This window comes from Eurytemora carolleeae, unplaced genomic scaffold, assembly GCF_000591075.1.
Source record: "Eurytemora carolleeae unplaced genomic scaffold, Eaff_2.0 scaffold95, whole genome shotgun sequence".
Classification (NCBI taxonomy): Eukaryota; Metazoa; Arthropoda; class Copepoda; order Calanoida; family Temoridae; genus Eurytemora; species Eurytemora carolleeae.
The window spans coordinates 494,612-509,223 of record NW_019396113.1 but is presented as its reverse complement, the minus strand read 5'-3'; the positions used below and the strand labels follow the sequence as shown (position 1 = coordinate 509,223).

Sequence of the window (14,612 nt, the reverse complement as noted above, 5' to 3'; positions counted from 1 at the left end):
AGGAGAATGTCAATGTGAAATTACTGCCAAAACTTGATGACCTCGTAGCTCCTCTAATTTTGATTATAGCTTAGAAATTCAAAACATTTTCGTTCTTCTCAATAAATCTTGAATAAGAAAAGTAATGATTAAAAACATTTAAGATGTCGTTCTTACTTTAGCAATTTACTTAAGCTTGAAGTTTGATTTAGGACTAGTAGAAGGTTCCTGATACTGTTGATTAAATGGAATAGGATGGATTGTCTCTCCGCACTGCTCAGGAATAACTCCGGAGTCTCAACCTAGAAATATTTGAAAACTGGGTTATCTTAGTATTATTTCTTAGAACAAATAAACTTATAATTAATTGCTGCTCTAAAACATTAAACAACCCGATTTTAATTAGAGAAACCCGTATTTGGCAAATAATGATAGGAAAATAAAAGAGGGTGGTAAAGGGGAAATTTCCCAACCTAAACTCCTGGCCCCTAATAATCTCATTTTCCTCTCGTAAAACTTAATAACACCAAATAATCACCTTGAATCCCACATATCAAACAAAATTGGCGCCAATTCACACAATTTCCTCCACCCTTTATCTTATCCTGTACTTTTTGTGTGCCTGGCACTGGTTCCTGTTAGCTTTCTTATTTTTTCTTATTGTAGTGACTTTCGATACTAGTGGAATTGTAACCTTATTCCTCCCCGAAGGGAATATGTAGAAAACATAAAGATATTTTATAGACAGATAGATAGATAGATATACAAACATATAGATATATATGGATAGATATATACATATAGAGTGTCCAGCAACAACAATAGAACATGTTCTAGACTTATTTTAAGAAGATATAGATATATATATATATATATATATATATACATATATATATATATAAAGATATAAATTAATAATTATTGATATATATAAAAACATATAGATATATAAAGACAAGAATGTAAGGCAAGGAAAGTTTATTGCGGTCGTGTATACTCTGCGTATATATTGAAACCAGTTCTCTTTGGGCGGAATTTGTAAACAAGAATAGATGCATCAGTGTTCGTTTAGTATCCGAGAAGGTTAAGAGCATTAAATTTTGAAAATTTTGATAATTCACATAATAGTTTCCAATGACCAGAATATTTCATCGATTTTTTATGTGAAAGATGGATCCCATGTCAGGCTTCGACATCCGTCTTGTGTTTACATTACCGCCCAGAGACAGTACACTGCAGTACAACAGATGTGTACACTTCTGAAATAACTTTCCTTGCCTTACAATCCTTGTATAAAGATAAATAGTAATATTGGAGACATCCCCAGATTGAATTCTATCTAAGTTGTAACTTCGTCTTCTCCTAACCAAGCAACAGCTAGTTCTAATATTCTATTGGAAAATACCTCTCACTCAATGAAATATAGAAAACCATCTGAAAGCTGAATCTCCAACATATCATTCGTTGAAGATTCAGCTTTTGTAAAATCATTTTATATCCAGAAATTATAAAAGCAAACTAGTTTGGTTAAAGTTAAAAATTCTTTTCGAAAATTTGAGTGAAAAGAATCTAATGGTTCGAAATATTTTTCCAATGTAAATGTACACTTGTATCCTTTTCCCCACAGCTGAAATGAATCTTTTTGATCTTGCTCAATTCAACAAGAACATACAAGAAAATGTTTAGACGGATTATTATTCTTATGAAAATAAAAACAGCTCCTATATTCGATCGTAAAACGTCACAATTTCAGAATTTACAAATTACAAACATAATAAACCACAATTTGCGAAACTAAATACCAAATAAAATGGGTTAAAATTTAATAAAATTCAATTAAGAAATATCATACTGAAAATACACGTACTCAAGCTGAAATTTTTAGATATTAAAAAATGAATTTGAACACTAGTCTAAAGCGCTAATTTTCTTCTCCTTTTACCTTTGCAACCTAATTTTTTGATTTATTAAACGATGAATTTTGATAGGTAAATTGGCAAAAATGGCAAAATCAAAGATTTATCCCATCAGGTTCCAAAGATATACATAGGGAATAGAACTTGAGTCATGGTAAAGTTTGTTTGGTGTGACGCACTGTATACAATGTACATTGCATCACGTTTCCAGTTTTCTTATGCCAAAAATACAAGATTTAACTTTAAATTTAATCCACCAGTCCTACGCCTACAAACATGAAAACTTGATACATAGATTTACCTGATTAAAGCTTGACATCTCATGAATAGAAAACTCTTTAAATCCACCCCCATGATCCTCACGGAGAGGTTTAGGAATATTCAACTCATCCAACCCTTGTAGTAACCTAGATATAGAACTCTTTAAATCCACCCCCATGATCATCACGGAGTGGTTGAGGAATATTCAACTCATCCAACCCTTGTAGTAACCTAGATAGAAAACTCTTTAAATCCACCCCCGTGATCCTCACGGAGAGGTTTAGGGATATTCAACTCATCCAACCCTTGAAGTAACCTAGATATAGAACTCTTTATATCCAACCCCATGAGCATCACAGAGTGGTTTAGGGATATTAAACTCATCCAACCCTTGAAGTAACCTAGATATAGAACTCTTTATATCCAACCCCATGATCATCACGGAGAGGTTTATGGATATTCAACTCATCCAACCCTTGCAGTAACCTAGATATAGAACTCTTTATATCCAACCCCATGATCATCACGGAGAGGTTTAGGAATATTCAACTCATCCAACCCTTGAAGTAACCTAGATATAGAAGTTAGAACTCTTAAAATCCAACCCCATGATCATCACGAAGAGGTTTAGGGATATTCAACTCATCCAACCCTTGTAGTAACCTAGATATAGAACTCTTTAAATCCGCCCCCATGATCATCACGGAGAGGTTTAGGAATATTCAACTCATCCAACCCTTGTAGTAACCTAGATATAAAACTCTTTATATCCAACCCCGTTATCCTCACGGAGAGGTTTAGGAATATTCAACTCATCCAACCCTTGTAGTAACCTAGATATAGAACTCTTTAAATCCGCCCCCGTGATCATCACGGAGTGGTTTAGGAATATTCAACTCATCCAACTATTGTAAAAACCTAGATAAAGAACTCTTTAAACCCGCCTCCGTGATCATCACGGAGTGGTTTAGGAATATTCAGCTCATCCAACCCTTGAAGTAACCTAGATATAGAAATTATAACTCTTAATATTCAACCCCATGATCATCACGGAGTGGTTTAGGGATATTCAACTCATCCAACCCTTGCAGTAACCTAGATATAGAACTCTTTAAAACCACCACCATGATCCTCACGGAGAGGTTTATGAATATTCAACTCATTCAACCCTTGTAGTAACCTAGATATAGAACTCTTTAAATCCACCCCCATGATCCTCACGGAGAGGTTTAGGTATATATTTAACTCATCCAACCCTTGAATTAACCTAGATATAGAAGTTAGAACTCTTCATATCCAACCCCATGATCATCACAGAGAGGTTTAGAGATATTTAACCAACCCTTTTAGTAACCTAGATAGTAGATGTAGAACTCTTAATAAACTCCGTGAGGATCACGGGAAGGTTTAGGGATATTAAACTCATCCAACCCTCGTAGTAACCCAGAGATAAAATAATAATAATAATAAAAAAATAATAATAATAATAATAATAATAATAATAATAATAATTATTATTATTATAATAAAAAGAAATGATAATTATAATGATAGTATTGATAAAAATAATAGTATGCTTACGCATGATAGCTTGCTGTGATCTGGAATGCGTAGCATGCTGCTAGTTTGCCGCGCGTTCTTCTCGAAATTGAAACTTCTCTAGTCATAATCGTAAGTTCACGAATACGCTGCATCTGCGCACGTATCCACGTGATAGTCAGCTCTGAAGTTTCCGGTGGAAAAATCAGCACGATGTCACAATCCTAAATTAAATGGGTTGGTTGGTTTCTTTTTTTAAATACACATTATTCCATACATATATTTCACCGCCTTTTGTAATGTTTTATTAAGACATTTATTAAGAGACACAACAAACTCCTTATATGCTACATCCCATTTTATTTAATTGATTTTCCCTTTAAAGAAGAACAAAGGAATAAGTTTTATTAAAAATCCTATTTTTGAGTTATCAAAGAATTCTCCTACCTGGGATGGTAGAGTTTGAAGCCAGAATCGCTTTGCGGTCATCAGATGACCGGACTGTGGGATACGGCGTCGAAGCATCTTTGAGGCTAGAAAAAATAAGAATAGTAATAAAAAAAATCAGTTCCTTGCAATAACAGAGTTAAAAAACAGAAAATGAACTGTGACTAAATTTAATGAATAGGCAGAAGTAAATGAACCTATTCCCTTGTTGTTTCTAGTAAGCTAGAAATTGATGATATTTGTTAATTTATTATCTAATCTGATCATTTCAGCTGAAATATGATGCTATGTAAAGCTCACACAGAGAATTGTTATAAATTTTATTAATATCAATGGAATTGAGTCTTTGCCACAGACTCAAATATTTTAATCTCTATATCTTTGGGACCTAATGCCACAGACCTTAGACATTTCAAACTATGAATTCTGTTAGATCACACAATCTAAGTTTGAAATATGAAGTTGCAAAGATATTGGGATTTGAAAATTTGAGTTTGTGTTAAGACTCAATTTCTTTAGTCATATATAGCTTTTTGTGTTAAGACTCAATTTCTTTAGTCATATATAGCTTTTTATTTTCTCGCAAAATAAAAAGTTCACTCTAAAAAATCCTTTTAGACCTAATTTTAACTGTATTATCTGAGAAAAATAATATATTAAACTAGAATTTGATCTTGCAGGAAGGGGGCGCTGCCCACCCATAAAGAATCACGTTCCTGGTTTACCCCCCCCCCCTCAGCTACGATCCTGGTTAAACCCTTATTCTATTGAGCACCATCAGTTCAAGTTTAAGAGAATTGGTTTAAAAGTTCAACTTTTTCTTGTTATAAAAATGGTCCCTATTCAACTCAAACCATCAAATACTAAATCTCTATTTATCATGCAACCGTATGATGCAAACCTTTTATATTTCAAACTTCTACTGATAAATTCATAGTTTGAATTATCAAAGGTTTATGACACTATGTTGTATCAATATAAATAAGAGTATAGTATAAGAGAAACGATATAGTTTCTTTTTACCGGTAAAAAATCTTTTTTTCTTCGATATCCAAAGAAGTAAAATCTCTTCCTTACCATTGTAATTTTCCCGTCTACAGTATAATAACAGAAAATGTGATCTCCCAAATATAGGTCAATGACTTTCTGATTTACATATTAAGGATATTTTAGAGGATTTTATCTTTTTCCCTTTGTCAGGAGTGTGTGCATGGAATACCATGACATGCAATCTTCAGAAAGCGTTTAGACAACTTGTACATTTTGGCGCAACTAAGGTATAAACTGCAGGGGAATTGCGGAATCGTATAAAAAAGTAAATTATGGGGGATTTATTTAAAATGTTTGAAGGGAGAAACATGGTTTTTGGGCAATTGTAAGCTTAACTGCAGGCACCTCGGACTAACCATTCGGTTTCTTCTATTTAAAATCAATCACGCGGTCTATAATTCAACAACCTTTCAAATTACGGAGTTTGAAAAACTAGGCCGCGCCAACAAAAAGGTATAAAATAGAAAAAGTGAAAAAATTATGTTTAATAGGTAAAATTATGATCGAAAGAAATAGTTCTCTGGGAAGGACCGAACCGTGAAATCTGCGTGTGGGGAGATAAATTAAAAAAAAAACGCAGGAGGGGATATAGACTGAAAAGGTTTATAACTATCCCCCACCCCATATATTGTGCCCTTGTCACTCAAACTTACAGTTTTCTGCATATGTATTATTTGATTCAGGGTTACTTATTTTTTCAATGTATCAATATATTCTATGGAAATTAGTAACAGGTAATGTTTCTTGACCACAAACTCCAATTTTCTAATTTCCTATATCTTTGCGACCTGTTGGTGTAAACAATTTATATTTCAAACTTTGATAATTTGATCTAACAGAATTCATAGTTTGACATGTCTGTGACATTGGGTTGCAAAGATGTAGGGATTATAAAATCAGAGTTTGTGGCAAAGATTTAATTCTTCATGTTAACGCAATATAAACAATATTTTGATATTTTAAATCGAATTTAACAAAAACAATTTTCTTCGCTGAAAGTAAAATCACTAAATTTTGTGTTTAGAAAAAAGAAAAAACGTTAATTTCAAGCAACGTACTTCAGTCCCTATCTTACACTGACAACTGATGTGGAAGTTAGAGGCCGTGAATATGTGTTCTTGGCCTCGAATAGAGGCTGGTTTAGAGGGTATATACTATACAGGGCCTGGAAAGGGGGGGGGGGGGCAAACCGGATCTTCATAACAAAACAAGTGTTCCAGGCGTAATACGCATTGTGATATCAAAACATGTTTGCAATAGAGCCGGAGGATGTTTGATCAAACATAACAAACTTTTAGAAAAAATATATTTAAAATATAATGCTTACAATGTCATCATTTTACAGAAAATATCATTAAAAAACATTTCTTACTTATAATAGGGTTAAAAATCGTAAAGGGTTAAAACTGTGTTTCCTATAAAACAATTTATTATAGCTTAGCTTTCGTGGACATTTTTTACATTTTTACATTTTTATTCATACATTCGTGTTAAAAATCAGCGATTACAAAGAATTCTAAAAGTAGGAAAATGCTAAAAAACGCGAAAAGAAAAAGTCCGGGTTATTTTTCCTGAAACTTAAATTAAATTGAAAGTTTGGATAATATCATTGAAAAGATTTCAATCTTTTTTTGAAAATATGTGTTAAAACCAATATAAATATATTTTTATCTGTCTTGTATAAATATACTAAGCATTATGGGCGCTTTGCACCCTTCTTCTACATCAATTGTGAACATTTTCTCTTTGTCTCTGGGGTAATTTGAAGTCACTATCGGTTCAGCCGTTCTGACGTTTATTGGATACAAACAGACAGAAATACAATGTATATATATACAAGAAGAATTATGGTTGTTCAGAATTATAAAAATTTGTATCCATAAGCTTTTGATTTTTGTTTAAAATTGCATGAAAAATTATTTTAATGTCCGTAAACGTTTTTAAGTTTTTGTTTTATACTGTACAAAGAGAGGATGCTTGCACAGATAGAGCCACAATTAAAAGTTAAAATAGAGAAGGGGGTGATTTATTGAGCTGTAGATTTAGATTTTAGAACCAGTCGCATATTCCAAATTTTAGCCAAGGGATTTTTTAAAATACCCCCCCCCTCCCCCAGGGGAGGCAAGATTTCCCCCCCCTCTCTCTGGACCTTGAGTAGCATTTATTTACTTCTAAGTTTATATATCTCATATTTAGCCCACTGTAGTCAAAATTTAATAAAAATTAACAACGTATTCTTCTCTGTATAGTTCAGTACTAATATACATATATATATTTATCTAAATGCCATGAGGACAATCATTAGTCCATATATTCTATTTTCGTTTTTTATCCAAAGCTTCAAAAGTCATTCTTAAAAAAAACATGCCCGTGATTTTCTTCTGAAAAGGTCTTTAAGCTTAATTTCAAGTGACCCTTCCTGCAAAGAGCAAGTTTGGGTTAGATATCAATGTTTATAATTTTGTAAACTTTTCACTTTTCACTGAGGTTACTCTGCAAAATCAACTTGCGCATTTCTACTGCAGGGAAACGTATGGGAATTAACAGAACCACTTTTAAACCTAAAAAACCGACAATATTATCCACTTTCTTGATCAGATAAAGGTATCAAGGGTGCCATTGTGAATCTGACACTGCCATCTTTGCATGAAGATCTTTTGATATAACTGTAAAAGCAAAAATATCTGTAATGCAACGTCTTAGATTCGAAATTTATGAACGATCCCTTTCAAAGTAAAAAGTAAGAAAACATTTGAAGCGGAAACATCCTGAGGAAATTATGGTTTTTACTCAACTGTTGATAAATTATCAAATATTTTGCAACATTTCTTTACTTTCCCAGTTTTAACTCCAATTGGTGGAATTGTAACAATTAAATAAACTTTCCCTATATTTTTTGATCACCGAAAGGAATTATGTCAAACTCTAATTGTCTTTGCAACACAGTGTGTCACACACCTTAGATAATTCAATTTTGTACATCAAATAATCCATGTCTGAAATATCAAATGTTTACACCATGTCCTTACGGTTGCAAAGTTTAGATTTCAGAAAGTTTGATTTTGTGGCATAGGCTCAGTTCTTAATTCTTAATTCAATGATTATGTACATCTACTTTACAGGGAAAGTTAAGGGAATTTTACTTTACCAAGGGTTCCCAAGACAAATTTTGTCTTCTAAAGATCCAGAGCGCAACGAGGGATGTTTTGTAGACAAAATTGGTCTTGGGAACCCGTGGTTAAGTATAATTTGTAATTTCCGGAAAAGTAGTTGTACATAATTTTATCGTCTTTTGAGATGAACTGAGCGGATGTTTTCCCAAAAACTTCGCAGAATTCGAGTTGTTATTTTACATAACTGTCTCAAGGGACGTTAAGTAACCTATAACCTCCCTTTGTTGGGGGAATCCTAGGTCGGTAATGTTGGTAAAAATGCGGTAAAATTGTATTTCCTCTCATCCGTTTCATCCGATATAACTTTCTCTCAATAACTCTGAAGGACTACCAGAAAAGGTGTTATTCTTTTACAACCTTGCCTTGTAAAATTATAACAAAAGCCTGCAATATATCGACTATTTTCTAAAGGAACCATTGATAGAATTGATATAATGACAATGGCTGTCAGTGTCCTATCTACACGTACTATAGCTAAAATATATTCATTATACAACATGAAAACAAATAAATATCAAAAGATAATATATGAAGATTATATGTATATGTCAAATGTAGACTTTCAAGAATGTATTCTTTCTTTTTTCCAACTTAATCTTATCTTTCACTTATAGTAGGTATAGCAAGAAGGATGAACGATACTCCACTGAACTGTCAGTGCTAGGATTTAAGCAATTTGATATTTTTATCTTTGATAAAACAGAATTCGTAGTTTGAAATAAAAAAGTCTGCGATATTTGATTTCAAATATATGGGATAAAAAATCAGAGCTTGTGGCAGGAACTCAGTTCCTTTCCTTCAGAAACTCAGTTCCTTTCCTCAAATAATAATCATCATATCAAAATCTTTAAATCTATTCCTTAAGGAACTCAGTTCCTTTCCTTCAGGAACTCAGTTCCTTTCCTCAAATAACAATTATCATATCAAAATCTTTAAATCTAGTTCTTCCTTCACAATTATTTATTAAATTATTTATTAAATTTATTAAAAGGTTTATAATATTTTTATTAAATTTATTAAAAGGTTTATAATATGCATTGATTTATTTATTAAATTTATTAAAAGGTTTATAATATTCATTGATTTATATATTAAATTTATTAAAAGGTTTATAACATGCATTGATTTATTTATTAAATTTATTAAAAGGTTTATAATATGCATTGATTTTTTTTATGAAGTTTATTAAAAGGTTTATAATATGCATTGATTTATTTATTAAATTTATTAAAAGGTTTATAATATTCATTGATTTATTTTTCCGAAGAAAATCATGTGGCTTGTTGAAGGGAGAGCTGCAGCTGATATTAATTTCCTTTGAATTGACCTTAAGATTATAAAGTCTAGTACAAACGTCGGACGGTATAAACGTCTGACTAGTACAAATGTCGGACAGCTGCACAAACTTCGGACTTACAAACGTCGGACAGCTGCACAAACGTCTGAATGTAACAAACGTCGGACAAGTACAGACATCAGAACAGTACAAACGTCGGACGGGTCTCTGGTACATTTATAAGGAAAAAGTCGGAATTTCGTTGAAAAAAAGACTATTGTCAACTCAAAGTTGTTATCAAAAATCGCTCACTTATTGTGATAAAAATCAAGTCTCATCCTGTGAAGGTAGCACTGTATAAGCAACAAACCAAAAAGGAGTTAAAACTCTTGTCACAAACTCTAATGTTTTAACGCCTAAATCTTTGCAACCCGATGTCGTAGACCTTTGATATTTCATCCTATAAATCTATAAGATCAAACAGTTTCAGTTTGAAAGTACCAAAGGTTAATACCATCAGGTTGCAAAGATAGAGGGATGAGAATATTGGAGTTTGTGACAATAACTCAGTTTCTTTGGGAAGATTTTAATTAGACCATTCGATAGAAGGAAATACCTTTTTAATAAAAAAATCTTAAAATTCAAATTCTTCCAAAGTCCGATGTTTGTACTGGTCTGACTTTGTACTGTCCGACGTTTGTACCAGTGCGACGTTTGTACTGTTCCGACGTTTGAACTGTCCGATGTTTGTAAGTCTTAGGTTTGTCCCGTCCGACGTTTGTTGGTCCACCGTTTGTACATAGTACCGATTATAAGTAACTAAACTGAATTTGGTGTTTCATTTTAGAAACCGATAAATGTTTTGTTTCAATTAGTTAAAATACTGACAAACTGTTAAATTATTGAAATTATTGAGGATTTTTTTTTTTGGCAAAGGGTGACCCAAAGAACGGAGAATAAAGAACAATATTCTAAACGAACTATGTCTATATATAGAATCGTTTAATATCGGGGCTTAAAGACTTTTTTAATATCTACGTCAAATTTCTGATTCATTGAGTCTAAAAATGACAAAATTATTGGAACCAAGAGTTTCCAAATTGATGAAACAAATTACTAGCTCGAGTTAAATATTCTTAGGAATCTAAAAATTAAGCTTATCAGTTCTACAAGCCTGCAGAAAGTATTAATTTAGATTTATTACATCAGAAATATTATGTGAATATTAAAATTGGTATCAATCTTGAAAATCTTATCTTAAATTAGTCTGTAAACCATCATTACCGTTGTTTGGGACGCCTACTGTTTATGTTTTTGTTTGCACAAATACCTTAGAACAATGATAATGTGCAATCAACTAAATACCTTTGTGCAAATTGTGTTTCGCATCCGTCCATCCTCCTTTCCCGAACCCTGGAAATAAATATCAAATTAATAATAATCCGTCCATCCTCCTTTCCCGAACCCAGGAAATAGATGTTAAATATCAAATTAATAATAATCCGTCCCTCCTCCTTTCTCGAACCCTGGAAATAAATGTCAAATTAATAATAATCCGTCCATCCTCCTTTCCCGAACCCTGGAAATAAATATCAAATAAATAATAATCCGTCCATCCTCCTTTCCCGAACCCAGGAAATAGATGTTAAATTAATAATAATCCGTCCTTCCTCCTTTCCCGTACCCTGGAAATAAATGTCAAATTAACAAGAATCCGTCCCTCCTCCTTTCTCGAACTCTAGAAATAAAAGTCAAATTAATAATAATCCGTCCCTCCTCCTTTCTCGAACCCTGGAAATAAATATCAAATTAAAAGAATCCGTCCCTCTTCCTTTCCCGAACCCTGGAAATGAATATCAAATTAATAATAATCCGTCCCTCCTCCTTTCTCGAACCCTGGAAATAAATATCAAATTAACAAGAATCCGTCCCTCCTCCTTTCTCGAACCCTGGAAATAAATGTCAAATTAATAAGAATCCGTCCCTCCTCCTTTCTCGAACCCTGGAAATAAATGTCAAATTAATAAGAATCCGTCACTCCTCCTTTCTCGAACCCTAGAAATAAAAGTCAAATTAATAATAATCCGTCCCTCCTCCTTTCTCGAACCCTAGAAATAAATGTCAAATTAATAATAATCCGCCCCTCCTCCTTTCCCGAACCCTGGAAATAAAAGTCAAATTAACAATAATAAACTCTTGAAATATAATTAAGCTATATTGAAAACCCAGCTTTGGCGGGAAACTAAACTTTCTTAATAATAATTACCAATACCAATTGAGTTCCTCAATCATAATTTGAGTTTAGACGGTGAAGGGGTTCTTGCATTATGACCAGACATAAAAAACCCACCAAAACAGAGATTACTACTTTAGATAAAGAAAACTAACTTGGGAACCCAGATTTACCTGGAAACTAAGTTTTCCCTTTAAAATTCAACCTATAGAATTTTTAAACCAAGCCAAGAATATTCCCGGCCCATGGTTCTTATTTATTAATTACTACCCTATGTATGTGTACATGTATTGTATATATAGATGTTAATTGTTAAAACATATCCCAAATCATGAAAGGAATTGCACTCTTTGCAACAAACTCTGATTTTCTAATCCCTATATCTTCGAATTCCAAAGTCGTAAACCTTTGAAATTTCAAACTATGACTTTTGTTAGATCAAAAAATATAAGTTTGAAATATCAAATGTTTACGACATTGGGTTCCAAAGATATTTGGATTAGAAAATCAGAGTTTGTGGCAAAGAGTCAATTCCTTTATCTTGCGGAAATTCTCGTTAAGAATTAAAATAAAATAATATATTTCGACAAATATATTATATTGAAACTATTTAAAGTTGGCCATTGTTAATAGTTAGAATTGAAGATTAAACACTTGTTAACTGATTAAAATGATGTTTACATGTATTTAATGTATAAAAATTTGAAAATATTTTATATTTATGATATTTTATATTTATGAAAAAGCTCATAAATTTTTTACTTCTGAAATCGAACTCTTAGCACCAATATTATTAATTGGATTAAAAAGTTTAAAATTGCAAGGATGTAGAACAAGAAAGCAAACTTTTCTAAAGAGGGTTAAATATTAGTTTTAAAATAAAGGAATTGAGTCTTTGCCACAAACTAAAATTTTCTAATCCCTATATCTTTTCAACCTGATGGTGTAGACCTTTGATATTTTAAACTTAGATAATTTGATCTATTAGAATTCATATAGTTTGAAATATCTAAGGTCTACGACATGGTGATACTTAGATATAGGAATTAGAAAATCAGAGATTATGACAAGAACTCAATTCATTTTCTCTTTACCTGAAGAATCTGAGGGTTTCATTAAAGTCTTTAAAACATTTCTACAACGATTGTTCATGTGCAGGAGCACTCTTAAAAAGTAAAAACATAACGTTTAAAAACAATTGTCTTTTCTATGGTTTTTGTTGTTGCTAGTATATAGATACAGTAAATATGGCCAAAAATCGAATAAACTAATGTTTGTGAACACGAGGTGTGGTTCATAAAAATTGGAATAAACAGATATATTTTATAAACATAAATAAAACAAATGTCCTTGTTTTTATTTTATATATATAAATGTTACACTGCAAACTATAGCCATGAAGGAGAAGGTAAAATTATGCGACAACACTGGTAATACTTTGTGACCTCGTAGCTCCTCTAGTTTTGATTTTGTGCACAATTATGGAACTCTAATTTATCTGGTTACATATATGTAATTCAAAACATTTTAGTTCTTCTTCATGACTCTTTAATAAGAGGAGTTATGATTGAAAACATAAAGTTTCAATCTTACGTGTCTTTTACTTTAGTTGGACGTGGTTAATAACAACTTAAACATAATTATTTATTGATAAAACGTGGTCAATTGTCATTTAAAAAGTTCCAATAGAATAAAAGCAAATTGCGTTCAAGTATAAGCTTTACATTTTGATACAATTATCTTTTTTATGAGAAAGTTTTTAACTGAAATGTTTTTTCCAAGATTTAAATAAATAAATGTCCTGTTTTTATTTCAGCTGAAAAGCAAGTATGAAAAATTGATATTTGCCGTTAAAATATGATCAGTTTTCTAAGTCTTATTAAAATAAAAATCACATAACAAATTCAAGCAATTGTCTTTTTATGACTATCTTAAGACTAAAGGAATGAAGTTTTTGCCACAAACTTTGATTTTTTAATCCCTTTATTTTACAACCCAATATGGTTGCTTTTTTATATTTTAAACTATGCAATAGAAAATTTGAGTTAGTGGCAAAAACTCAGTTTCTCTGGTACACACTTTTTCTAAAATTCACATAAACAAATGTCCTGTGTCCTAATTTAATGAATTTAAGCAGCGTCTCAAATCCCCCCAAAAACCGGTTTCAATTGAGCGCCGGCTTAAATATTAAGAAATTTAATACAAATTTAAGTGTTACCAACAAAATTTGAGTTGCGGCTTAAATTTAAACTTCGGCACAAATTCTTTAAATTCGGCCTCTGTTTTATGTTTTTTTTAAATTAAACATTTATATAAATTGGCTAAACATTTATATAAATTAGTTAAACTTTTATGTGAATAGGTTTACCATTTATGTAAATTGGTTAAACATTCATATAAATTGGTTAAACATTTATGTAAATTGGTTAACCATTTATGAAAATTGGATAAACATTTATATAAATTGGTTAAACATTTATATAAATTGGTTAAACATTTATTTAAGTTGGCTAAACATTTATACAAATTGGTTAAACAATATGTTTATGTAAATTGGGTAAACATTTATGTAAATTAGTTCACCATTTATATAAATTGGTTGACCATTTTTGTAAATTGGTTGACCATTTATTAAATTGGTTAACCATTTATGTAAATTGGTTGACCATTTATGTGAATAGGTTCACCATTTATGTAAGTTGGTTGACCATTTTAGTAAGTTGGTTAAACATTAATGT

The 14,612-nt window shown here is 31.5% G+C and overlaps 1 protein-coding gene across 2 annotated transcripts in view; it reads right to left on the bottom strand.

Moving 5' to 3' along the window:
- LOC111695295 (anoctamin-8) overlaps positions 1-13,058 on the bottom strand; it is a 39,061-nt gene extending 26,003 nt beyond the window's left edge. For both annotated transcript variants that reach the window (XM_023464554.1, XM_023464553.1), the window contains exons 1-6: positions 12,969-13,058; positions 11,007-11,054; positions 4,143-4,228; positions 3,738-3,919; positions 2,197-2,302; positions 208-281 (exon numbers count right to left, since the gene is read on the bottom strand). In XM_023464554.1, coding sequence (XP_023320322.1) covers positions 208-281; positions 2,197-2,302; positions 3,738-3,919; positions 4,143-4,228; positions 11,007-11,054; positions 12,969-13,026 — 554 coding nt within the window. In that variant the 5' untranslated portion in view covers positions 13,027-13,058. The remainder of the gene's footprint in view (positions 1-207; positions 282-2,196; positions 2,303-3,737; positions 3,920-4,142; positions 4,229-11,006; positions 11,055-12,968) is intronic.
- Positions 13,059-14,612: the final 1,554 nt, after the last annotated feature.